The sequence below is a fragment of the Somniosus microcephalus genome, chromosome 10 (genome assembly GCF_052327205.1).
Source record: "Somniosus microcephalus isolate GS21.2 chromosome 10, FLI_Smic_1.0, whole genome shotgun sequence".
Classification (NCBI taxonomy): domain Eukaryota; kingdom Metazoa; phylum Chordata; class Chondrichthyes; order Squaliformes; family Somniosidae; genus Somniosus; species Somniosus microcephalus.
The window spans coordinates 22,300,531-22,326,968 of NC_140996.1; the positions used below are offsets into that span (position 1 = coordinate 22,300,531).

At 44.8% G+C, this 26,438-nt stretch overlaps 1 protein-coding gene across 1 annotated transcript in view; it reads left to right on the top strand.

Moving 5' to 3' along the window:
* Positions 1 to 158: 158 nt before the first annotated feature.
* The window catches only part of pibf1 (progesterone immunomodulatory binding factor 1), a 190,471-nt gene continuing 164,191 nt past the window's right edge, over positions 159 to 26,438 (top strand). The window contains exons 1-6 of the mRNA XM_085998484.1: positions 159 to 276; positions 4,469 to 4,767; positions 8,385 to 8,485; positions 12,717 to 12,915; positions 21,693 to 21,812; positions 25,213 to 25,346. Coding sequence (XP_085854610.1) covers positions 4,516 to 4,767; positions 8,385 to 8,485; positions 12,717 to 12,915; positions 21,693 to 21,812; positions 25,213 to 25,346 — 806 coding nt within the window. The 5' untranslated portion in view covers positions 159 to 276; positions 4,469 to 4,515. The remainder of the gene's footprint in view (positions 277 to 4,468; positions 4,768 to 8,384; positions 8,486 to 12,716; positions 12,916 to 21,692; positions 21,813 to 25,212; positions 25,347 to 26,438) is intronic.

The following is a 26,438-nucleotide window of genomic DNA, read 5'->3' on the forward strand; positions in this document are numbered from 1 at the left end:
CAGAGGGGGCGCTGTGGGAGGCGGTCCTCCTGTCTAGGGGGCGCTGTGGGAGGCGGTCCTCCTGTGCAGAGGGGGGCGCTGTGGGAGGCGGTCCTCCTGTGCAGAGGGGGCGCTGTGGGAGGCGGTCCTCCTGTGCAGAGGGGGCGCTGTTGCTGCCTATTGGGCTGGGGCTGTTGCTGGTTGTGGTGGCGGGGAAGCGTTGGGGGTCTGGGCGGCATTTTCAAGTTGCAGCAGACCGACAGACTCGAGTCTGTGGACTGGCAGAGGTGGAGTTTGGTAAGTTTGTGCTGGAGGCTCCGAGCATTTAGTGCGGTGAGTTGGGGGTGGGGGGGTGTTTGAACCTGGTGCGGGCGCGGTTGCTAAGGGCCCGGTGTAACCACACTGACTGACGCTGCTTCATGATAGTACAACAGCAGCGATGGTTTCAGGCGGGTTCCTTCTCCCTCTTCCCCCATTTATCTACAGGTTTTTTTGAGGGGGGTAGGGGAGGGGGGGATGCCTGAAATTGCATTTGCACCAGATTACATTAAAAAAAACACAATTGCAAACGCTGCAAATCACACCTAGCTTGGAAATGCACAGCATCTGTAAAGGGGAAGCGCAAGTTAAACTTGGCTTAAATAAAAACAGAAAGTGATGGAGAAACTCAGCAGGTCAGGCAGCATCTGTGAAGAGAGAAACAGAGTTAATGTTTCAGGTCGATGACCTTTTGTCAGAACTGGAAAAAGCAGGAAATGGAACAGATTTTTAACCAAGTGCAGGGGCTGGGAAAGGGGGGAGGGGATGAAAGAACAAAAGGGAAGGTCTGTGATAGGATGGAAGGCGGGAGAGATTAAGAGACATTAAGAGATATTCAAGGCAAAAGGAGATGGTAATGCGGCAGGTTAAGAAACAAAGGATGGTTCTAGATGAAGTGTAAATTGAGCTGGCAGATTGAAAGACAGCTGCCATGTGGGAGAGAAGAAAAAAAGACAGACAAAAAGTGTGGATAAAAAATATATATATACATATATAATAGGGGGCCGAGATTATGATCTGAAATTGTTGAACTCTGTTGAGTCCGGAAGACTGTAAAGTGCCTAATCGAAAGATGAGATGCTGTTCCTCGAGCTTACACTGAGCTTCAGTGGAACAATGCAGGAGGACGGTGAGGTCTGAGTGGGAGTGGAGCGGTAAACTTGGCTTATCGTTCAGACCCTCCCAAAATAATTTGTTCGGTTTGGAAAGGGAGACTGGTGAAGGAACAAAAAAAGATTCCAATCACAGGGGCGAAGACCTTAAGACAATAGCTGAGGCAGTGCGAAAACATGGGGAAAAGCCCATGCAAGAAAACAGAAACAAGAAAATGGGGAACTGAAGAAAGAGAAAAAATCCTGCGGATACAAGAGGTCTCCAATGAAAGCAGCAAATGCTGGATCTATATAATTTGCCCATCAGCCTAAAAAGAGATAGAAGAAAACATCAATTTGTATTTATATAGCGCCTTTAACATAGTAAAAATGTCCCAAGGTGCTTCACAGGGGTGTCATAAAACAAAATTTGACGCCAAGCCACATAAGGAGGTGTTAGGGCAGAAGATCAAAAGCTTGGTCAAAGAGGTAGGTTTTAAGGAGCATCTTAAAGGAGGAAAGGGAGGCGGAAAGGTTTAGGGAAGGTATTCCAGAGCTTAGAGCCTTGGCAGCTGAAGGCACGGCCGCCAATGGTGGAGCGATTAAAATCAGCTCACGAGGCCAGAATTAGAGGAGCGCAGAGATCTCGGGGCGGGGCGGGTGAGGGGTTGTGGGGCTGGAGGAGATTACAGAGACAGGGACGGGCGAGGCCATGGAGGGATTTGAAAACAAGGATGAGAATTTTAAAAATTGAGGCATTGCTTAACCAGGAGCCAATGTAGGTCAGCAAGCACAGGGGTGATGGGTAAACAGGACTTGGTGCGAGTTAGGATACGGGCAGCAGAGTTTTGGATGGCAAGTTTAGAGGGTAGAACGTGGGAGGCCAGCCAAGAGTGCGTTGGAATAGTCAAGTCTAGACGTAACAAAGGCATGGATGAGGGTTTCGGCAGCGGATGAGCTGAGGCAGGGGCAGAGACGGGCGATGTTATGGAGGTGGAAATGGGCGGTCTTAGTTATGGCGCGAATATGTGGTCGGAAGCTCATTTCGGGGTCAAATATGACACCAAGGTTGCGAACAGTCTGGTTCAGCCTCGGACAGATATTAGGGAGAGGAATGGAGTCAGTGGCTAGGGAACGGAGTTTGTGGCGGGAACCAAAGACAATGACTTCGGTCTTCCCAATTTTAATTGGAGGAAATTTCTGCTCATCCAGAACTGGATGTCGGACAAGCAGTCTGACAATTTAGAGACAGTGGAGGGGTCGAGAGAAGTGATGGTGAGGTAGAGCTGAGTGTCGTCGGTGTACGTGTGGAAACTGACGCTGTGTTTTCAGATGATGTCGCCGAGGGGCAAGATGTACAGGAAACTTGGCGATATCCGGCACCGGCGTGATGCCGATCTATGAAAACTTCCGGACAGACCAGCGCTAATGTTGAAGGATACGGAGGTTTTCATCTCCGTATCTGACAACAAACACTGTTGCTTAGCAACAGCTTGTAAACAGTCGGCCCGTACCTTGGAAGCGTCTCTGTAGCTTAGCAACAGCTTCAGAGAGGCTTTCCAGAGACTGACTGTTTAAAAAAATGCTAGGAGAAGAAAAAATGCTAGGAGAAGAAAAAAAACCTAACAAAACGGCTGCTGATTTCTGCCGTTAGATCGAGGTTTCCGTACATACAACCTCCGGATAAACCAAAGTTTCCTGTAGATGAGAAATAGGAGGGGGTCAAGGATAGATCCTTGGGGGACACCAGAAGTAACGATGCGGGAGTGGGAAATGAAGCCATTGCAGGTGATTCTCTGGCTATGATTAGATAGATAAGAATGGAACCAGGCGAGAGCAGTCCCACCCAGCTGGACAGTGGTGGAGAGGCGTTGAAGGATGGAGTGGTCAACCGTGTCAAAGGCTGCAGAAATTTCTGACAAAAGGTTTTGACCTCAAATGCTTCCCCCCCCCCCAATACCCCTGCTATAAAGAAAATGGGGATATAGGAAAAGGCTGAAACAGAGCTTGTATTGATATAGTGTCTTAATACATCTGCAGGGCATATCAAAGTGCTTCATATTCAAAGAAATACTTTTTGAAATGCTGTCACTAGTATGTGGGCAAATGCAGAAGGCAATTTACCACAGAAAACACCTCCAAACAGCAAATGGCTAAATCATTGAGGGGGAAATGTTGGCTAAGACACCAGAATAACTGCCTGCTTTTCTTCAAATAGTGCTATGGACGTTTTACATCCATCTAAAAAGGTAGACGGAGCCTTAGTTTAATGTCCCAGTCGAAAGAGTCTCATTTACAAACACTACTCCCCTGATGGGCTTATAAGTGGCAAGTAACATTTGCACCACACAAGTGCTAGGCAATGACCATCTCCAACAAGAGAGTCTAACCACCTCCTCATGACATTCAATGGCATTACCATCGTAGAATCCCCCACCATCAACATCCTGAGGGTCACCATTGACCAGAAACTTAACTGGACCAGCCACATCAATACTGTGGCTACAAGAGCACAGAGGCTGGGTATTCTGCAGCAAGTGTCTCACCTCCTGATTCCCCAAAGCCTTTCCACCACTTACAAGGCACAAGTCAGGAGTGTGATGGAATACCCTCCACTAGCCTGGATGAGTGCGGCTGCAACAACACTCAAGAAGCTTGACACCTTCCAGGACAAAGCAGCCCACTTGATTGGCACCCCATCCACCACCTTAAACATTCACTCCCTCCAGCACCAGCGCACCGTGGCTGCAGTGTGTACCATCTACAAGATGCACTGCAGCAACTCGCCAAGGCTTCTTCGGCAGCACCTCCCAAACACGCGGTTTCTACCACCTAGAAGGATGAGGCCACCTGACGCGTGGGAACACCACCACCTCCAAATTCCCCTCCCAAGTCACACACCACCCTGACTTGGAAATATATCGCCATTCCTTCATCATTGCAGGGTCAAAATCCTGGAACTTCCTATCTAGCAGTATTGTGGGAGTACCTTCACCACACGGACTGCAGCGGTTCAAGAAGGCGACTCACTACCACCTTCTCGAGGACAATTAAGGATGGGCAATAAATGCTGGCGTTGCCAGCACGTCCACATCCCGTGAATGAATAAAAAAATGGACAGGTACTCACCTGGCTCTGGACCCTAGATCCTTCAGTTATAGCTGATCTGAATTTTTCACTTTGTGACATTTTTTCTATTTATTATTTTCCTTTTCAAAATGTTACCTTTTTAAACCCCCCCCCCAATTTCCTATGTTATTTGTAACCCATTTCTGTGGGTCAAGAGGAGGTGATTAACTGATTGACTCACCCTAATGGTTGAGGAATGGACAGTTAAAATTCTTTGTTTCGTATTTAAGCTCCAGTTTCTTCATCCTGTGTCAAAGTAAATCCTGAAAGAAAAGCCATGTCTCGGAAGAAAGGCAAAGATGATCACAAAGCCCATGTTTCCAGCTCCTTTGAATCTGAGGACATCAGCTTAGAGACCACTGTGCCAACAGACGACATTTCGTCATCGGAAGAGAGAGAAGCTTCCACTAAGGTCACCAGGCAGCTCATCGAGAGGAAGGAGCTTCTTCACAACTTGCAGCTGTTGAAGATTGAGTTGTCACAGAAAAACCTGGTCATCGACAACCTGAAGATAGAATACCTCACTAAAGTAAGTTCCTTTTAATATGCACCTTTCAGACCAATTTCGTGGCTTTAAATTGTTGAACAAGTGGTTCAAATGTGGAACTCGCTGCCACACGGAGCAGTTGAGACAAATAGCATCGATGCATTTCAGGGGAAGCCAGATAACTACATGAGGGGAAAAGGAATAGAAGGATATGCTGATAGGGTTAGATGATGTGGGGTGGGAGGAGGCTAAACACTGGCTGAGCCAAATTGCCTGTTTCTGTGCGGTAAATTCTATGCGAATCTCACTCCATCAGGTTATTGAATCCATATTAAATGGTGATTGGATTAACTGTTTCCATACTGAATAATACTGATTTGCCCTTTTCAAGACACTTCATAATAGGTAACTAGAACTCTTGTCTTACTATCCTCAGTGAATGCTACATCCCCTTTGAATAGGAAGAAGAAGTTGGTTTAAGCAGTACTTATACTTTCTAACAGTTAATATACAACACATTCTTAGAAAATATTTCTTGGGACAATCCTGTGTACCCTTAAACGTCCTACAGATTGCAAGTACTGTACTGTACTACAAAGTTGAGGAGGCCCTCTTTATTACTGGATACATACTTTATACGAACTGTACAATATAATAGCTACAACTTGTTCTCTGTTAAGATAGTTAATATTGCAGAACAAATTTGCATTTTCCTCAATGGTAAGGATACAGTGGGATATTGCAACCTTTGCCGGTTTAGTATTTCACAGAACAAACTGTAAAAGTAATATAGAAACATAGAAGATAGGAGCAGGAGCAGGCCATTCGGCCCCTCGAGCCTGCTGCGCCATTCAATGCAATCATGGCTGATCATCCAAATTCAGTACCCGGTCCCTGCTTTCTCCCCATATCCCTTGATCCCTTTAGCCTTAAGAAATATATCTAACTCCTTCTTGAATATACTTAATGAATTGGCCTCTACTGCCTTCTGTGGTAGAGAATTCCACAGGGTCACCACTCTCTGGATGAAGAAATTCCTCCTCATCTCTGTCATAAATGGCTTACCCCTTATCCTTAGACTGTGACCCCTGGTTCTGGACTCCCCGACCATCGGGAACATCCTTCCTGCACCTAGTCTGTTCAGTCCTGTTAGAATTTTATAAGCTTCAATGAGATCCCCTCTCATTCTTCTAAACTCCAGCGAGTACAAGCCCAATCGACCCAATCTCTCCTCGTACATCATTCCTGCCATCCCAGGTATCGGCCTGGTGAATCTTCGCTTCACTCCTTCCATGGCAAGAACATCCTTCCTCAGATAAGGCGACCAAAACTGCACACAATACTCAAGATGTGGTCTCACCAAGGCCCTGTACAACTGCAGCAAGACATCCTTGTTCCTGTACTCAAACCCTCTCGCTACAAATGCCAACATACCATTTGCCTTCTTAACCACCTGCTGCACCTGCATGCTTACCTTCAGCGACTGGTGCACAAGGACGCCCAGGTCTCGTTGCACTTCCCCTTCTCCCAATATATTGCCATTCAGATAATCTGCCTTCCTGTTTTTGACACCAAAGTGGATAACCTCGCATTTATCCACGTTATATTGCATCTGCCATGCTTCTGCCCAATCACCCAACCTGTCCAAATCATACTGGAGTTTCTCGGCATCCTCCTCACAGCACACATGCCCACCCAGCTTTGTGTCGTCTGCAAACTTGGAGATGTTACATCTAGTTCCCTCATCCAGATCATTAATATATATTGTGAATAGCTGGGGTCCAAGGACCGATCCCTGCGGTACCCCACTAGTCACTGCCTGCCACTCGGAAAAAGAGCCGTTTATTCCAACTCTTTGCTTTCTGTCTGCCAACCAGTTCTCTATCCAAGTCAATACCTTGCCCCCAATCCCATGTGCCTTAACTTTACATGCTAATCTCTTATGCGGGACCTTATTGAAAGCCTTTTGAAAGTCCAAATACACCACATCCACTGGTTCTCCCTTATCTATTCTACCAGTTACATCCTCAAAAAATTCCAGTAGATTAGTCAAGCACGATTTACCTTTTGTAAATCCATGTTGACTTTGTCTGATCCTGTCACTGTTTTCCAAGTGCTCTGCTATTATTATCTTTTATAATGGATTCTAGCATTTTCCCCACTACCGATGTCAGGCTTACCGGCCTGTAATTCCCCCTTTTCTCTCTACCACCTTTTTTGAACAGTGGGGTAACATTAGCTACCCGCCAATCCATGGGAACTGTTCCAGAGTCCATCGAATTTTAGAAGATCTTCATGAATTTTGCAGGATTTACAGTATTCTCATCCATCAAACGTGGGAACAAATCAGTGGACCAAGGAATCATTTCAAGCACTGTATAAACATTGCTTTGTTATAAATGGGTGGGCAGTTTCTCAAATATGGATCACAGTGGAACATGGTTAATTTGAGGCATCTGATACTAAACATTAAAGCAGTCCTATACAATGCCCATTTTTTTGTGTAAGTGCATATACCGATCTGGGATACATTTTACAGAGATAAACGTCATTCTGGACAGATTGAGTCTTTTAAAACTCTGCATTGAAACATTGCCCGGAATTTGCGGTCAGCGGTGAAGCAAAGGCGTTTGCCGCTGGCCCCAAAGAAAGCTGCCCACAAAGATCTTGCGATCTCTGGCGAGAAGTTTGGCTTGTTTGACGCGCAAATGATTTCAGTGCAATATCATGGGGAATCCCGAGTGCACTCTGCTCTGCTCTAGTGACGTCAACAAGCTGTCGAAGCAGCAATCACAATGCAGAATTCTCACAGACAGGGAAGCAGGAAATGAAAAGCTGCTTTTATCCTGACTTTTAAAAAATGTTGCAGAGAGTGACATAAGAAAACTACTAGGCACTTGGTCTAAGCATTAAACAAAGCTTTAATCAGCTGTTTTACAACATGGAGGTCTAGTTGTGTCCTTCACTAGTTCCTGTTAATGTCCTGCACATGCTGGGCTCGTGCCCGAGTATTTATACTCTCCCTGGACAGCGCCACCCATAAGCCGCTCAGTATTATTTCATAAGTCTTTCTTTCATGAATGACTGACTGATTCATGTCAGAGAGCAAAACAAAGATTGGGGCTCTCACGCGGGGATTAAGTAAACCTGAAATAAATATGAACAAACTTTAAAATAAAATAAATTTAAATTTTCTTAAAAATTGTAATTTTTATCATAATGGAGAAATTTGACACTCCACAAAATTAAAATTAGTTTTTCAGGTCCATAACATTTGCTTAGCAGTCAATACGGTGTTAAAACCCCAGTTACACCTAATCCAACCAGGCCTAACATTTAATGGGGTATTTAACAGCGATATTACTGCGGAAAAGCCCAAGTTTTCATCAGTTCCACTGATTGCTGGCTATGGGGGTGGGGTGGCCACAGCACAGCCAGTGTCGGAGCAGTGAATAACTGACCGCAACTTCAGGATTTCCACATTTAGAGGCGCACGCGCCACATCCTGAAGTTGCAGTCCGTTTCAAAGGGGTAATAACAGCAAACGCTTTAAGTTCGCCGTTATTACCCACCGCAAATTCCGGCCCATTGTTTGGACCAACCGAGTTCAAACCGTGCTACTCCCCCTGCTTTTCTCACACTGTTTCTCTGCGGCACAGATAGAAGATTTGGAGGAAAGGCTGAATGATTCTCTTCACCAGAAGCAGTTGCTACAAGTCCGTCTGGAGAATCAGCTGAAAGTTCAACAGGACGATGCCAGGTGAGTCTGCAGCACATATATGATGTGATGTTTTTGGAAATCCGCTGTCCTCGTATTCAGTTTTCCAAACTTTAAAACTGCAATCCCCTCTGATAAGATCCCTGTGGGGCAAAAAATAATGTTCCTATAATATATAATTAAAGTTGAGAATCATTTTTTTTGCAAAGTGCTTTCAGCAGAAGACATTTAGCACAGTTCAAGTGCTAATAGAACCTGACCCTCAGTGCTCTGTCTGGAACTGAACTGGAGAGGCAGAAGTCAGAATATCCAATGTGCAATTTTGAGTATTTTCACCAGATAACAATCATTTTATGGGGGAGAAATTCAGTATCGCCCTGTTTGGGGCGTTAACTTTTGAAAGCTCGAAAACTTAGCACCAGGCGTTAAGGATTCCCAGCTTTTTCAAAATTCGGTGTTTGCGCTCCGGGAAGGAAGTGGAGCGCTAAAGCATACAGGCGGGACGGTAGTGGTGCGGCGCTGCACCATGTCCCATGCAGCGCTGCCGCGATCCGAGGCTCCTTCCCTCCCAGCTATTCACAATATATATTAATGATCTGGATGAGGGAACTAGCTGTAATATCCAAGTTTGCAGACGACACAAAGCTGGGTGGGCGTGTGTGCTGTGAGGAGGATACCGAGAAGCTCCAGTATGGTTTGGACAGGTTGGGTGATTGGGCAGAAGCATGGCAGATGCAATATAACGTGGATAAATGCGAGGTTATTCACTTTGCTGTCAAAAACAGGAAGGCAGATTATTATCTGAATGGCAATAGATTGGGAGAAGGGGAAGTGCAAAGAGACCTGGGCGTCCTTGTGCACCAGTTGCTGAAGGTAAGCATGCAGGTGCAGCAGGCGGTTAAGAAGGCAAATGGTATGTTGGCCTTCGTAGCGAGAGGGTTTGAGTACAGGAATAAGGATGTCTTGCTGCAGCTGTACAGGGCCTTGATGAGACCACATCTGGAGTATTGTGTGCAGTTTTGGTCGCCTTACCTGAGGAAGGATGTTCTTGCCACGGAGGGAGTGCAGCGAAGATTCACCAGGCTGATACCTGGGATGGCGGGAATGACGTATGAGGAGAGATTGAGTTGATTGGGCTTGAACCTTGGCTGTCGAGGGATATACGAGAATGGATTAGGGAAAAAAGGGGGGCTTTTGGCAGATACAAAGGACTAAAGACAGAGGAAGCCCTAGAGGAGTATTAAAAAGTGCAGGGGGATACTTAAAAAATAAATTAGGAGAGCGAGGAGAGGCCATGAAATAACACTGGCGAGCAAAATAAAGGAAAATCCTAAGGTGTTTTATATTAAGGGCAAGAGGATAACCAGGGAAAGAGTAGGGCCCATTAGGGACTAAAGTGGCAATCTGTGTGTGGAGCCAGAAGATGCAGGTGGGGTTTTAAATGAATTTTTTGCATCTGTGTTCACTATGGAGAAGGACGATGTAGACATAGAAATCAGGCAGGGGGACTGTGATATACTTGAACATATTAGCATCGAGAGGGAGGAGGTACTAGCGGTTTTAGCAGGCTTAAAAGTGGATAAATCCCCAGGCCCGGACGAGATACATAGATACATAGAAGATAGGAGCAGGAGTAGGCCATTCGGCCCTTCGTGCCTGCTCCGCCATTCGATGAGATCATGGCTGATCCTTTAATTCAGTATCCCGTCCCCGCCTTCTCTCCGTAACCCTTAACCCCTTTTGCCCGTAGAAATATATCTAATTCCCTCTTAAATGTATCCCAGGCTGCTGTGTGAGGCAAAGGAGGAGATTGCAGGGGCTCTGACACAAATTTTCAGAACCTCTCTGGCCACAGGGGATGTGCCAGAGGACTGGAGAACAGCTAAAGTAGTACCATTATTCAAGAAGGGTAGTAGGGATAAACCAGGGAATTACAGGCCAGTGAGCCTAACATCAGTGGTGGGGAAATTATTGGAAAAAATTCTGAGGGACAGAATTAGTCTCCACTTGGAGAGGCAAGGATTAATCAGGGATAGTCAGCATGGCTTTGTCAAGGGAAGATCATGTCTGACCAATTTGATTGCATTTTTCGAGGGGGTGACTAGGTGTGTGGATGAGGGTAGTGCAGTGGATGTGGTATACATGGATTTCAGTAAGGCTTTCGATAAAGTCCCGCATAGGAGACTGGTCAAGAAGGTAAGCGCCCATGGGATCCAGGGTGCCTTGGCACATTGGATCCAAAACTGGCTTAGTGGCAGAAGGCAGAGGGTGATGGTCGAAGGTTGTTTTTGTGACTGGAAGCCTGTGACAAGTGGGGTACCGCAGGGATCGGTGCTGGGTCCCTTGCTGTTTGTGGTCTACATTAATGATTTGGATGTGAATGTAAAAGGTATGATCAGTAAGTTCGCAGATGACACGAAAATTGGTGGGGTGGTAAATAGCGAGGAGGGTAACCTCAGCCTGCAGGACGATATAGATGGGTTGGTCAGATGGGCGGAGCAGTGGCAAATGGAATTTAACCCTGAAAAGTGTGAGGTGATGCATTTTGGAGGGACTAACAAGGCAAGGGAATACACAATGAATGGTAAGACCCTAGGAAAGACACAGGATCAGAGGGACCTTGGTGTGCATGTACATAGATCCCTGAAGGCAGCAGAACAGGTGGATAAGGTGGTTAAAAAGGCATATGGGATACGTGCCTTCATTAGCCGAGGCATAGAATATAAGAGCAGGGAGGTTATGATGGAGCTGTACAAAACGCTGGTTAGGCCACAGCTGGAATACTGTGTGCCGTTCTGGTCGCCACACTATAGGAAGGATGTGATTGCTTTGGAGAGGTTGCAGAGGAGATTCACCAGGATGTTACCTGGGCTGGAGCGCTTCAGCTATGAAGAAAGACTGGACAGGCTGGGGTTGTTTTCCTTGGAGCAGAGAAGGCTGAGGGTGGACCTGATTGAGGTGTACAAAATTATGAGGGGCATAGATAGGGTAGATAGGAACTTTTTCCTTTAGTAGAGGGGTCAAGGTAAGGGGCAGGAGGTTTAGAGGGGATTTGAGGAAGAACTTTTTCACCCAGAGGGTGGTTGGAATCTGGAACTCACTGCCTGAAAGGGTGATAGAGGCAGGAACCCTCACAACATTCAAGAAGCATTTGGATGAGCACTTGAAATGCCATAGCATACAAGGCTACAGACCAAATGCTGGAAAATGGGATTAGATTAGACAGGGCTTGATGGCCGGCGTGGACACGATGGGCCGAAGGGCCTCTTTCTGTGCTGGAGTTTAGAAGAATGAGAGGGGATCTCATCGAAACTTATAAAATTCTAACAGGACTAGACAGACTAGATGCTGGAAGGATGTTCCCAATGGTCGGGGAGTCCAGAACCAGGGGTCACAGTCTAAGGATAAGGGATAAGCCATTTAGGACAGAGATGAGGAGGAATTTCTTCACCCAGAGAGTGGTGAACCTGTGGAATTCTCTGCCACACAGGGCAGTGGAGGCCAATTCATTAAATATATTCAAGAAGGAGTTGGATATATTTCTTAAGGCTAAAGGGATCAAGGGATATGGGAAGAAGGCAGGGACAGGGTACTGAATTTGGATGATCAGCCATGATCTCATTGAATGGCGGAGCAGGCTCGAGGGGCCGAATGGCCTACTCCTGCTCCTATCTTCTATGTTTAAAGGGAAGGGCCATCGCTGCAGGCTCTGCATTGGGACCAGTTAGCTGGCCCCTGACAGCAGCTGCGGTCCGGCCTGATGAGCCCCATGCACTCCAGCAGAGTGCTGGGCTGATTGATCGCGGCCCAGGAGCAATCGAAAAAAATCACTTGAGGCGTTGTTAAAATTTTTCCCCTACCTGCGCCAACAGCCCCTTTTATTTGTGCCTCCGAAGCTCCCAGCCTCCTGCACAATGCCTTCTGCAGCTGCCGGTGTTTTCGCCCGGCAATTCTGCAGGGGGCAGAACCGAAGTTCGGGTCCGGGGCGATCTCCGGGCGCAGGAGATCATGGCGAAGATTGTTACCGCTGCTGCAAACCTCTCGGCCAATTTAGCGGGAGATGTTCATTTTGACGCGCCCGATCGGTAAGCCGTTATCGCCCGACGGAGGTGATAACGGGAGGCGCTAAGGTACCGAATTTCTCCCCCTATTTCTCTGCTCCCACTACTATCACGGTCAGGCGTTTTATTTTTGGCCTATCCACAGAAAAAAATTGCACACTTTTTTTAAAAACAAAGTCTGTGCTAACAAATAGTTTTATTTTATGATACAGAAGACGTCAAGATCTAAGAAAACAGGAAATGGAAACTATTTTAGATAGACAGAAGCAACTTGAACAGACAAATCAGCAGCTGCAAGAACGAGCAGGTGACATTCGTCGCAGTTTACGAGATCTAGAACTGACTGAAGATCAGTATGCAGAGTTGAAAACTGGCCCTGAAGACCAGCTTTCCATCCCAGAATACGTATCCGTAAGTAAAAGCTTAACAGATTTTGCTGTAATTTAATCCTTTTGACTACATAGTACTGTTGAAGAAAATATTTAATTGCCATAATTTGTATTCATGAAACTGTGAGGATGGATTTAAACTAGTGTGGTGGGGGAACATTTAAAGATTGGGAAACAAATAGAATAGATTTGAACCATATCATGATCATATTGAAAATAGGGAATGTGGAGTAGGTTGAGAATGAGAGTAGACGAAGGAACGAGGATGAATGGGAGCACTGGGAAGGACTGCAAGAAGGAGTGGAGCTAAGTATCTTGATAGACAAAGAATGCAAAGAGCATTACAAAGGTACTATGGTGTGGGGAAGGGGCAGGAAAAGGGACGAAGTTAGCTGATTTTTCAAAGAGCTGGAGCAGGTGTGATTGGCCGAATGGCTGCTTTCTGTGCTGAAAAATTCTGTGATTCTATAAAATTAGGGACATTTTCAGGACATTTCTCTTTTAAAGGAAAAATACAATAGGAGGCCATGAAGGTACAGTAAGCCTTGCATCAGCAAATAATTTTTAATGTATCCTGGATTATTTCCAATTAAGTATAAACTTTGTTTGATATTCAATAATGCACCATTTAAAAAAAACAAATCTATGTGCTGCTGGTTTTCCTTGGTTTGAGCCTCTGGATCTGCTATGATTGATTTTCCTCAGCAGAGGGTGCCATAGTATCTTGTTTGAAAAGCAGTATCTTGATATTAAAATATTTTCTACAGAGCGTGTGCTGTGCATCTTATTCTGAATTTAATTCATAAATGTGTCATTTTCAGAAGCATCTTGTCTCCAATCTAGAGTCGGCTGCTCATTTGTTGATTCTTTTGTTGCAATGAAGCCTTTGAAAAATGACCACTCGCCATTCTGGCTCATGTAGTTCCGATTCAGCGATAGCAACTTGCATTTATAGAGCATCTTTAATGTAGAAAAACACCCTAAGGCGCTTCACAGAAAAGGAAAGTGATTCCCCACTAGCTCATTGTGGGGGAAATTAGGAGAGATGACGGGAAAGGTTAGTTAAAGAAATCAGTTTTAAAAGCAGGAATGGAGCTAGAGAGGCAGAGGTATTTCGGGAGCAAGTTTCAGGAAGTATGGCTGAAGCTTCTGATAGCAGAGTGGAGGAGGGGAGTTGGACTAGGCCAGACTCGGAAAGCCAGAGGGGATGTAAGGCTGGAGAAAGTTGTGGACGTAGGTTGAGCCAGGGCCTTAAGAGAGATTTATAGAATGAGAACAAGGATTTTTAATTTGATGCAAAGGAGTCGTTGAAGGTCGAAAGTCTTTGGGCTCGATTTTCATTGGGCCGTTGAGGCGGGATTGGAGGCGTGTGGGGGGTTAAAATCACGAAATCGGAGGGGCACGAACCCATCCCGCCCCCCCCCCCAACCCGCTTCCATGCCCGTTTCCCAGGAGGTGGATACCCGACCTGTGCTGGGAGCCGCCGCCTCCCCGAGGCGGGAAGGGGATTAGTGCCAATTAACTGCCTGTTAGCAGGCAGTTTTTAGCCTGATCCCTATTTTTATCCCTGAAGTGTGAGAGCTGCCCAAACCACATAAGTTAGCGAGTCGGACCGTCGGGCTGAAGAGCTTGGCGGGTTCGAGATGTCCGGTGTTCAGGTGAGTGATGGGTGCATGAGTGCAGAGGTAAGTGTGTTTGGTGTGTGTAAAGTGTTTAAAGAAGTTTTACTTACCTTTACAGCCTTCCTTCCTTCAGGTCTCGGGAGTCCCTCATCTCACTGGCACAGAAAGCAGAATGGCCGCGAGCTGTCAAAAGCTGCAGCATTCTGCTTTCTGTTCTGGAGAGATCTCTGAATCAGCCTGAGAGGAAGGAATTAACTTAGAGTACAGATTGTTAGTGTTTGACAGCTTCAAAGAGCTGTAAAATGCTGATATTTCATCTGTCAAAAGCTCTTGATAGATGAAATGTTAATCTGTGACGTCACCTGTTGCCAGGTGACCCTTAATTGGCCTTCTGAGCCCGCTGGGCGGGCTCAACAAGGTCAATCAAGTGAAAATCGCGTGGGTTGGCCACAACTCGATGGAGGCTGGATTACAGCCCCAAAAGTTGTAGTTCCGCCTCCTACACGCCGCCAGTATCACAATCCAGCCCTTTATGTGGGACAGGTTGCAGGTGGAGGATTTTGGATTAGCTAGAATTTCTGGAGGATGGAGGCTGAAAGGCTGGCAAGGAGGCATAGGCACAGAGGGAAAGCATAGAGGGCAGGAGCGGGAAAGAGTGTGTGTGTGTGTGATTGGAAGACAGGAAGAAGGAGAGAGTGCTAGACAAGCAGCGATGGTAATGGGAAGAGACATTATCCAAACAAACACCACACCCTCACCATGAATTCCATCCCCCCCCCCCCCCGTCTCAGGTTGAACCAGACTGTTCGCAACCTCTCTGTTCTTCTTGACCTCAAATTTAACTTTTGACTCCATATCTTTTCCATCACAAAAGCTGCCTCCTTCCACCTCCCTAACATCACCCGTATCTGCCTCAGCCCATCTGCTGTTGGAAACTCTCATCCACACCTTTGTCAACTTCTGACTCAATAGCCCAATGCTTTCCTGACAAGGCTCTCATCCTCAACCTTCCATAAACTTCAGCTCATCCAAAACTCTGCAGCCCAAATCCAGCCCTGAACCAAGTCCTGCTCACTCATCATCCCTGGCTCACGGTCCACTAAAGCCTCAGATTTATAATTCTTATCTTTCTGTTTAAATGACTTAATGGCCTCACCCCTTCCTATCTCTGTAACCTTCTCCAGCCCTTTACCAATCTGAGAGCTCTTTGTTCTTAAACTCTGGCCCCTTGTGCATCCCCCCCAGTCCTTTCACCCCCACTATAACATATTTTGTGCTGGCGTTCGAGCCACTTCCATAAGCAAGTCAAATTGGTTAGTTATGCTTCCAACAAAGTTGCCTAATACTGATCTTATAGAATATATATCTAAGAAAAGTCATGAGCAGAAACATAAATCAGTACAGTTTGTACAAAACTGCAATTATTGAAATGAACATCAAAACAAAGCAATTTATGATATCCTATGATTTAGGCCGAGATTTTCCAGGGGTGGGGGGGGGGGGGGTCAGCGGGCGCGATCGGTGACGGGTCGGGTGGGAAAGTGTTTAAGTTCCCCAGCTGGTCGCGACCCCACTGTGAACCCGCTGCCACACGCCTTTCCCCAATGTCGGGTCTGTCAGCGCTGAGCAGACCCAACACGTGGCGGCGGGGGACATTGGAACCGGTTCTGGGGGAGGTGGGACCAGTTCCAAACCGGACGGTTTGCACCTGGGCAGGGCTGGAACCGATGTCCTAGGAGGTGTGTTTGCTAGTGCTCTGGGGGATGGTTTAAACTAAGATGGCAGGGGGTTGGGAACCTGAGCAGGGGGACAGAGGAAAGGGAAACGAGGATAAAAGCAAAAGAAAGGAAGGAGAGAAACAAAAGTGGCAGTCAGAGAAATCAACGGTTTAAATCAAACATGGCCACAGTAATTAATAATTCTAATAGGTCTAAGAGTGTTAAAAAATAAGCCTGAAGGCTTTGTGTCTTAATGCGAGGAGCATTCGTAATAAGGTGGATGAATTGGCTGTGCAAATAGAGGTAAACGAATATGATTTGGTTGGGATTACGGAAACGTGGCTCAAGGATGGCCAAGGCTGGGAACTCAACATCCAGGGGTATTCGATATTCAGGAAAGATAGGTAAAAAGGAAAGGGAGGTGGGGTAGCATTACTGGTTAAAGAAGGGATTAACACAATTGTAAGGAAGGATATTAGCTCTGATGATGTGGAATCTGTATGGGTAGAATTGAGAAATACCATGGGGCAGAAAACGTTAGTGGTATATAGACCTACAAACAGTAAGGCGGAGGTTGGGGATGGCATTAAAAGGGAAATTGAAGAAGCGTGCAATAGGGCACAGCAGTCATCATGGGTGACTTTCATCTACATATAGATTGGGCTAACCAAATTAGTAACAATACTGTGGAGGAGGAATTCCTGGAGTGTTTACGGGATGGTATCCTGGACCAATATGTCGAGGAACCAACTAGAGATCAGGCCATCTTAGACTGGGTATTATGTAACGAGAAAGGATTAATTAGCAATCTTGTTGTACGAGGCCCCTTGGGTCGGAGCGATCATAATATGATCGAATTCTTCATTAAGATGGAGAATGAAGTAGTTGACTCAGAGACAAGTGTCCTCAATTTAAATAAAGGAAACTACGATGGTCTGAGGCGCGAGTTGGGTAGGATTGATTGGGGAATGTCACTCAAAGGGTTGACGGTGGATAGGCAATGGCAAACATTCAAAGACCGCATGGATGAACTGCAGAAAATGTTCATCCCAGTTTGGCACAAAAATAAAACAAAAAAGGTGACTCAACCATGGCTAACAAGGGAAATTAGGGATAGCATAAGATCCAAGGAGAGGACATACAAATTGGCCAGAAAAAGCAATAATCCTGAGGATTGGGAGCAATTTAGGATTCAACAAAGGAGGACAAAGGGATTAATTAAGAAGGGGAAAATAGAATATGAGAGTAAGCTTTCAGGGAACATAAAAACTGACTAAAAGCTTTTATAGATATGTGAAGAGAAAAAGATTGTTGAAGTCAAGCGTAGGTCCCTTGCAGTCAGAATCAGGGGAATTTATAATGGGGAACAAAGAAATGGCAGACCAACTAAATACATATTTTGGTTCTGTCTTCACAAAGGAGGACACAAATAACCTCCCAGAGATGCCGGGGAACATAGGGTCTGATGAAAGGGAGGAACTGAAAGAAATCAGTATTTGTAGGGAAATGGTGTTAGGGAAATTGATGGGATTGAAGGCCGATAAATCCCCAGGGCCTGATAATCTACATCCTAGGGTACTTAAGGAAGTGGCCCTAGAAATAGTAGATGCATTGCTGATCATCTTCCAACATTCGATGGAATCTGGAACAGTACCCATGGATTGGAGGGTAGCTAATGTTACCCCACTATTCAAAAAAGGTGGTAGAGAGAAAAGGGGGAATTACAGACCGGTAAGCCTGACATCGGTAGTGGGGAAAATGCTGGAGTCAATTATAAAAGATGTAATAGCAGAGCACTTGGAGAACAGTGACAGGATCGGACAAAGGCAACATGGATTCACAAAAGATAAATCGTGCTTGACTAATCTACTGGAATTTTTTGAGGATGTAACTGGTAAAATAGATAAGGGAGAACCAGTGGATGTGGTGTATCTGGACTTTCAGAAGGCCTTCGATAAGGTCCCGCATAAGAGATTAGTGTGTAAAGTTAAGGCACATGGGATTGGGGGCAAGGTATTGACTTGGATAGAGAACTGGTTGGCAGACAGAAAGCAAAGAGTTGGAATAAATGGGTCCTTTTCCGAGTGGCAGGCAGTGACTAGTGGGGTACCGCAGGGATCGGTCCTTGGACCCCAGATATTCACAATATAAATGATCTAGACAAGGGAACTAGATGTAATATCTCCAAATTTGCAGATGACACAAAGCTGGGTGGGCGTGTGTGCTGTGAGGATGATGTCGAGAAACTCCAGGATGATTTGGACATGTTGGGTGATTGGGCAGAAACATGGCCGATGCACTATAATGTGGATAAATGTGAGGTTGTCCACTTTGGTGGCAAAAACAGGAAGGCAGCTTATTATCTAAATGGCAATAGATTGGGAGAAGGGGAAGTGCAACGAGACCTGGGTGTCCTTGTGCACCAGTCGCTGAAGGTAAGCATGCATGTGCAGCAGGAGGTTAAGAAGGCAAATGGTATGTTGGCCTTCGTAGCGAGAGGGTTTGAGTACAGGAACAAGGATGTCTTGCTGCAGTTGTACCGGGCCTTGGTGAGACCACATCTTGAGTACTGTTGTGCAGTTTTGGTCGCCTTATCCGAGGAAGGATGTTCTTGCCATGGAAGGAGTTCAGCGAAGATTCACCAGGCTGATACCTGGGATGGCAGGAATGACGTATGAGGAGAGATTGGGTCGATTGGGCTTGTACTCGCTGGAGTTTAGAAGAATGAGAGGTGATCTCATTGAAACTTATAAAATTCTGACAGGACTGGACAGACTAGATGCAGGAAGGATGTTCCCGATCGTCGGGGAGTCCAGAACCAGGGGACACAGTCTAAGGATAAAGGGTAGGCCATTTAGGACAGAAATGAGGAGGAATTTCTTCACCCAGAGAGTGGTGAACCTGTGGAACTCTCTACCACAGAATGCGGTGGAGGCCAGTTCATTAAATATATTCAAGAAGGAGTTGGATATATTTCTTAAGGCTAAAGGGATCAAGGGGTATGGGGAGAAAGCAGGGACCGGGTACTGAATTTGGATGATCAGCCATGATCGCATTGAGTGGCGGAGCAGGCTCGAGGGACCGAATGGGCTACTCCTGCTCCTATCATATATGTTTCTTTGGGACCCAATTCAGGTCATTAGTGGCTTGTTTAGAGATCATTAAGAATACATTTGAGCTCACCTTTTAATTTTACGTGCTCGCCCATGGAGTCCTCGCTGCTTGGGGATCACATCTGTTAAGCTGAGGCGGCAGATGAATGGCCATTGAATCAGCTGATTACTTGACAGTTTGAAATGTGCTGTAAAAGCTCCCACCTCACAGCTGTTCACTTTCCAAGCTCAGAAGCTATTGCTTACTGCATTTGGAAGACAGGTTGAGCTTTATGCATGTTGCAAGTGTTTGGAGCTAACTCTTTATCCAGTGTCACCTCATTGGAACAACTTCTCTCACCATTAACAGATTGCTTCTGTCATCTCAACTACACCTGCCATCTATTCCATCAGCATGGGTACCATTTATTCTCTCTCACCTTGGTTCTCAGTATCCCACCATGATTAGCACCAACAACAACACCAACCTTCTCCACAATCAACTGGTGCGACACAGGGCATCAGCACCCGAGCATATTGCTGCCTGGGAAGCTAGGGATGGCCTCACCATGGCCAGATTTACTTCACTTGGCGCTGTACACCCTGGCTGCCACATGATGCGCCAGGTTGGCACCACCCCACACCAACACCATAAAGCATCCCTACAATGCCCAAACCATTCCTTTTACACTCATGACCATTGCGGGGGGTACCGTTATGTCTCACCATTCACTGCGACTCACTAGGCCACTTCCAAAGCTGTACACAAATCTGTTCAAGAACGCAAAGTGTTGAAAATAAAGGTTTCAATGTTTGACAACACATTAACAGAAACTTTACATGAACATTGCATAAAACACCCAAGTGTCTACCCTTGTGTGTTGTTAGTTGGTTTGATTGCACTACAATGAGGGTGAGTGCGAGGGGTGGCTAGTGAGATAGGGATGTGATAATATAGATAGAGAGGGATGGGTGGAGGTGCAAGGTAAGTTGGTGTGAATAAGGATGTGCAGGAGTAGGGTAGTGAAGGCAGAGTGATGGGGATGTGATGAGAGGCACCGCAGGATGAGGTTGTGTGCGGCTTTGCACTAACATTTCATGATCTACTGAGATCATTGAAACGTTTGCGGCACTGCAGCCTGGTCCTCCTGACCGCATCCCTGCTTGTGCCCTCCTCTGCAATGTGCAACCAGGCTGTGTTGATTTCCTGAGGAGGTCTCCTCCATCCATGGGAAGGGAAGGACCTTCCTGCGTGCTGTGACTCCCTCCATAAGCATATAGAGGGAGTCATGGGAGAGCCTGGATGTAGCCCTGTGCTTTTTGCGCAGTCATTGTTTGTGGCATCTCAATGCTGTGGAACACTGACAGCACAAATGTCAAAATAAATTTGGACATGGTCCCTTTAAGGAAACTGGCTGATGACGCGTTGACGCCACCAGACCCGTTTCCTGTAATTGACCGAGAAACGCACTGGGGCAGGCTTAATGAGCCCCACCAGGGTAAATTCATTTTGGACAGCGGGATGGAGCCAGCAGCGGGATTGGGACTCGCGACTGACGTTGCCCGCCACGGACCCCCTGAGGTCAGCAAAATCATGGCCTTAGTTATTTTCTTAATGTTCTGCTATAGTGAAGGAAGTAAAATGAAAACTTGACTAGTAATTGAATATCAGACTGCGAGACACAGGGATTTCCATTTTGACTATGAAACACAATGATACAGTTTGTGTAAAGTGAAATGCTGGTTTGCTATTAACAGTTTTGTATCTGAATAATTTAATTCTCTCCTCCACTTGTCTCGCCAAGTTATATTTATTTGCATAAAACAAGTATGTTGCTAGAGAGGACTTTTGTTTTCGTTCTGGTTGAAATAAGACAAAGATGCATTAGTTACAGGAAACTTTGTTATATCCGGCACCGACGGGACCGAGCTGTTGCCGATCTATCAAAACTGCCGGACATACCAGCGTTAATGTTGAAGCATACGGAGGTTTTCATCTCCGTATCTGACAACAAACCCTGTTGCTTAGCAACAGCTTCAAACAGTCGGCCCGTACCTTGGAAGCATCTCTGTAGCTTAGCAGCAGCTTCAGAGAGACTTTCCAGAGCCTGACTGTTGGAAAAAAAAGCCACGAGAAGAAAAAAAAACGAACAAAACGGCTCCTGATTTCTGCCGGTAGATCGAGGTTTCCGGACATACAACCTCCGGATAAACCAAAGTCTCCTGTATTCAGTGTTGTTGAAGCATCATTGGAATAAAACATGATTTTGTAGACCTAACTTAGTAAATTGTGAAATCTAGCGCAAGTAATTATAGGGCCATTATAATGTTTATAATCTTCTATCATAGCTTCCTCCTTATTGCTAGATACGATTTTATGAAGTGGTGCGACCTTTGAGAGAAGAGATTGAAGCGCTTCGACAAAAGAAAGCCAGTCTTTGGGAAGAGGGCAACAGCCAGAAAAATCAATTGAATAGCTTGATTGAGGTTGGTAATTTTCACTTTTTTTAAATTAAAGTAAATACAGGATTTTAAGGAGGATCGGCATTCTTAGTGTCCTCTTGTTTGTAACTACTTACTAGCGGTACAGTTATGGCTGTGAGAATTTATTCAAAAGAATGTTTTGCATAGACTGCAATTTTTTTGAAAATTGTATGATATTCTGTTTATCTCGCAACTTTACCTCTTAAAATTAATTTCTCACATTTTGATGTGTGTTTGTTTCAGGGTACATTTTGTTCCACTGCATGTTCTGTTTTCCTCTACCAAATGTATTGCAGTTTAGTTTTACTGCCCTTATTCCGATCCACTGATTATAGTCTCTTACTCATATTCATATTGTTCCTGTAATAACATTGCCAGTTTTTGTAATGCAGTTGTAAGACTGCTGTTAATTAAATTTTTAAAAAATTAAGTTAAATGCCAATAAAATACCAAGTTTCATGCATGTTATTTTACATTTCATAAAGTTAATCGTTGTTAGGATAATTTACTTTTTTTAAATAAATTACAATCTGACTCTAAGAATTGCATTGTGGGAGCCAAATGCTCCCAGGCAAAATTATTAAATTTGACAACAAAAGAGTATCAAAATCTTGATTTGATAATTACCTGTCAACTCGAATGTTTCCCTGCAAGCTATGACATTCATGGTTAGCCGTAATTTAATTTTGGAAAAATATGGGGAGCAATTTGCTGGTTGACTTGTGTCACAGTATTAGAATCGTGGGTATTTCGGAAGCCAAAGATTGAGGACAATTCCCTTCCTGTTAACCTTTTTCTCACTGACTGAAGGAGCCTTACTATTGGTGGATGTAGAAGGCTTATAAAAAGATGATTGCCCTAACATTGCAGTGTTTCAACTGATGTTGCAGTGAGAGTGTGTTTGATGTTTATTAGGTTCATACAAAATAACTTCAGTCTCCATCCATTAACATTGAACTTTATTTTCAGAAAATAAGGGTAACGTGGTGCTTGTCTTAATCCCTGTTAACAGCGTTTTCATTTTTATGTTATTGCTCTTGCTTTGGTTTCCCTCTTGCAGCCATGTTTTCTCCTTCAGTTGATGGGGCAAAACAGTGAGTTACCGACATCCCTTTACTTGCTGTCTGTCAGGATGTTCACAGTCCAAAAGTGTATTATCTGTGTGAACACTTTACATCTTTGCTGACTTAGGAGTGCAAATTGCGTATGAAGGCCTGAGCTGACCCTGAAGCAAAGCAGACGGAGACTTTCCACTTTGTTCAGGGCCCAATCTGACATTGGATTCAGGCTGCATTTACTCTCTTCATTTCAGCAACCATACAAAGCAAAACCACTTTTAACTGATGCTACGGTTGCAATATAATTGCATTCTATGACTCGGTGATAGTGAAAGGAAGTACTGTATGTTTCTGTAGGGTGCATCAGTTGGCATATTCCAATCTTTGTACTTCCTCCTTGTGTCCTATCCAAGTTAAACCTGTTTTTCAACGCTCCTGACACTCTATTGGGGGTCCAACATTGCTGCAAGAACTACTAGGTTGCATTTTAGATGATCTTTTGCAAAGAGTAAATTTTAGGTTCCAATCAGATGAGTTCCTTATTGCAATAGGAAAATAAAAATCCTCAAAGTATAATTTTATTAGGAATAAAAAGTATTAAGAGTGACGCAATCATTCCTTGTAAAAGTTTTTTTAATAGGTGTGGTGATCTTAACCTCAAAATATTAGTGTAGTTGTACTAGCTATATATAGTTTGTTTGTGAAGTTGGATGACAATGAAAATATTGGAACTTTGACCCATCACCTGTATATATACATATAGTATGTACACACGCGTCCTTCTGCGTCTCCTTGTCCTGTTCACTTTCCCTGCTGAGAAAGCAGGCTGACACCTTGCTCTTGGGTCTTTGCCAAAGCAGCTCTACAGCTGAGCATTAGATGTGGAAAAGCAGTGTGGTGTTACTTGCCTTATTTATTGGAAAATTTGAACTCGCTTGGCTCTTCATCCGAAGTCATGGCCAAGATAGGGAACGCTGCAGCGAAAGAAATTTGAATAATCAAATATTACGGTAGCCATGCAGCACCTTTGAGAGAGAGGAGGCTGAGGACAGAAGCATAAGCTGTTGGCACTCGTGTACAATAGTGTGTTGCATAACATCACAGATAAATGTTTATATCTCTATGATGTGATGAAAATAGTTTTCTCACAGGCTAACACGTAGCACCAATTTCAAAAAGGGACAGAGATTTCTTACATGGAGACTTTGTATATTCAAAGATTGAGGAAATCTGCATTTTCAGACACTTACTAAGTTTCTATTATTGCGATTTAATCTGTCTATTCTATATTTTAGTTTATCTGCTAAGTATTGTGGAGACTGGCCAGTTGCTTATTCTTCTCTGAAGCTTTGCCCATCACTTTTGTTTGTTTTTGTAGCTACATTCTACAAAAATGTACTGATAAATATTTTGCCCAGAACATAATTATGACATGTTAAACATGCCTGAGTTTGTACTAGACATTTTAAGTTTTTTTTTATCATACTGAAGTGCTTTTGAAAGTGGTGGAACAGTAGAACTGCAATTTTTAAAGCAACAAGTTTCGGGTCTTTCCTTAGTTATTCTCTTGGGTACAGTGGTGTTCGTCACTCCCGTAAGCAGTCTGAGTGAGGGGTGTCATTGTACTGTCCAATATCTGACTGTATGGTAGCATAATGCAGGGGAGTAACAATAGTACTGCCTGTGACCTGAACCTGTGCAAAATATTTGAAGGTTGGCCAAAAACAACTTGGTGAGATGAGGCCTGTTACGAATTGTTAAGCTGCTCTCCTTCGTAGCATGTGAAAATAAATAGTTATAGTTATGATCAGACTCACTTAATTCAATCAATACGAATTGTCTTCACAAAATAATTAACAAGCTATGCTTTCCCCATCAGTGGGTCATCTCACTTGACATAAACAGAAATAGCCCCTACTTGTTAACTTTCTGGGTCGTGCCTCTGCTGGATCTGAATGCCAGTGTGTGTTACTGCCTCTTTCTTCAGTCTCCCTGTGTTCACAGGTGGAGGGAAGGACCTGCACCCGGAACTAGCACAGTGGGTGTGAGCTGTTTATCAATCACTGAGACAAGCTAATAAAATAGTTAATGTTTACAAACTTTGAAGGTAGTTTTCATTTTAACCACCTATTCTCTCAGTGCTTTTTTTAAAACTTAGTGAATACACTTCGATTTTAAAAATCCAACATTTAAGTGCAGCTCTCTTTTGAGACCCTTTCTGTGGAAAAAAAAATGGTCAAAAACCCTGAAATATGACTATTATGCAATTTAGAGTCATGGAAAAATGCTAAATGTTTCGGGCACATTTATTTAACCCTCAACCTTTTCCATGTATAAAATTTTAGAGCTATGAATCCGAAAGGAGAACTCGCTCTGATCTTGAAGTCCGTTGTCAGCGCCTCACATTGGAACTAGCAGACACCAAGCAACTTATTCAGCAAGCAGACTATAAGCGAGAGAATTATGACCGGGTAAAGCAGTAAGTATACTCATTGTTTGTCTTTTTTGGTCATTTTATCTATGAATATACATTTGTTTTGTGCACAACTTCAAATATGGGCCCAAAACCTGAAAGAGATTTAAAAAAAAGTAGCCATTTTGCAACTGACAAAACCCCACTTGTGGTCCGCGATTTTGCCAGCGCTCAGAGGGCGAGTTCGGAGGTGGGTCCACTGTCAAAATCGAAATGATTGACAGCAGGTTGGGAGCCTGCTCTGAACCCGCCTCCACATAAGTTTCCAAAGTGTCGGGTCTGCGATTTCAGAACAGACCCGACACTAAGCGGCGAGGGAGGCATTTAAGATAGTTAAATGCCTGTTAACAGCTATTTTGCCAGCCTATTTCTATTTTACCACTTTTTTAACGGGGTTCACGTCGTTCAGAGATCGCGTCAGATAAGTAGGTCGGGTTCTCTATGTCTCCCCATTGCTGTGAATAGGTGACAGCTGCAAAAGTGGTGTGAAAGCTACCATTTCACAGCTGTTCACTTTCCAATGTCAGAAGCTTGAGCCTTCAGGACTTGGAAGACACTCTTGAGCTGTATGCGGTTTGGAAGTGTTTAGAGTAAACTCTCTATCCACTTCACCTCCTTGGAGCAAGCTCTCTCACCATTGACAGATCGTTTCTGTCATCTCAGCTTCAGCTGCCATCTATTCCAGCAACATCTTGAAGCAGCCCTTGAAAAAATCTCACTTTGGTCCTCTGAATCCCACCATGATCAGCCCCAACACCAACATTACCAGGCACGCAACATCACCAACAACAACACCAACCTTCTCCACAATCACCTGATGCTGCACAGGGCATCAGCACCCGGCAACATTGCTGCCCAGGAGGCCAGCGATGGCATCACCATGGCCACATTTACTTCACTTGATGCTGTACACCCTGGCTGCCACATGATGTGCCAGATTGACACCACCTTACACCAGCACCATAAAGCATCCCTACAATGCCCAAGCCATTCCTTTCACACATCACAATTGGGGGTGAGGGGGAGAAGTTATGCCTCAACATTCACTGGAACACACTAAGACACTTCCAAAGGTGAGCACAGATCTGTCCAATAAGG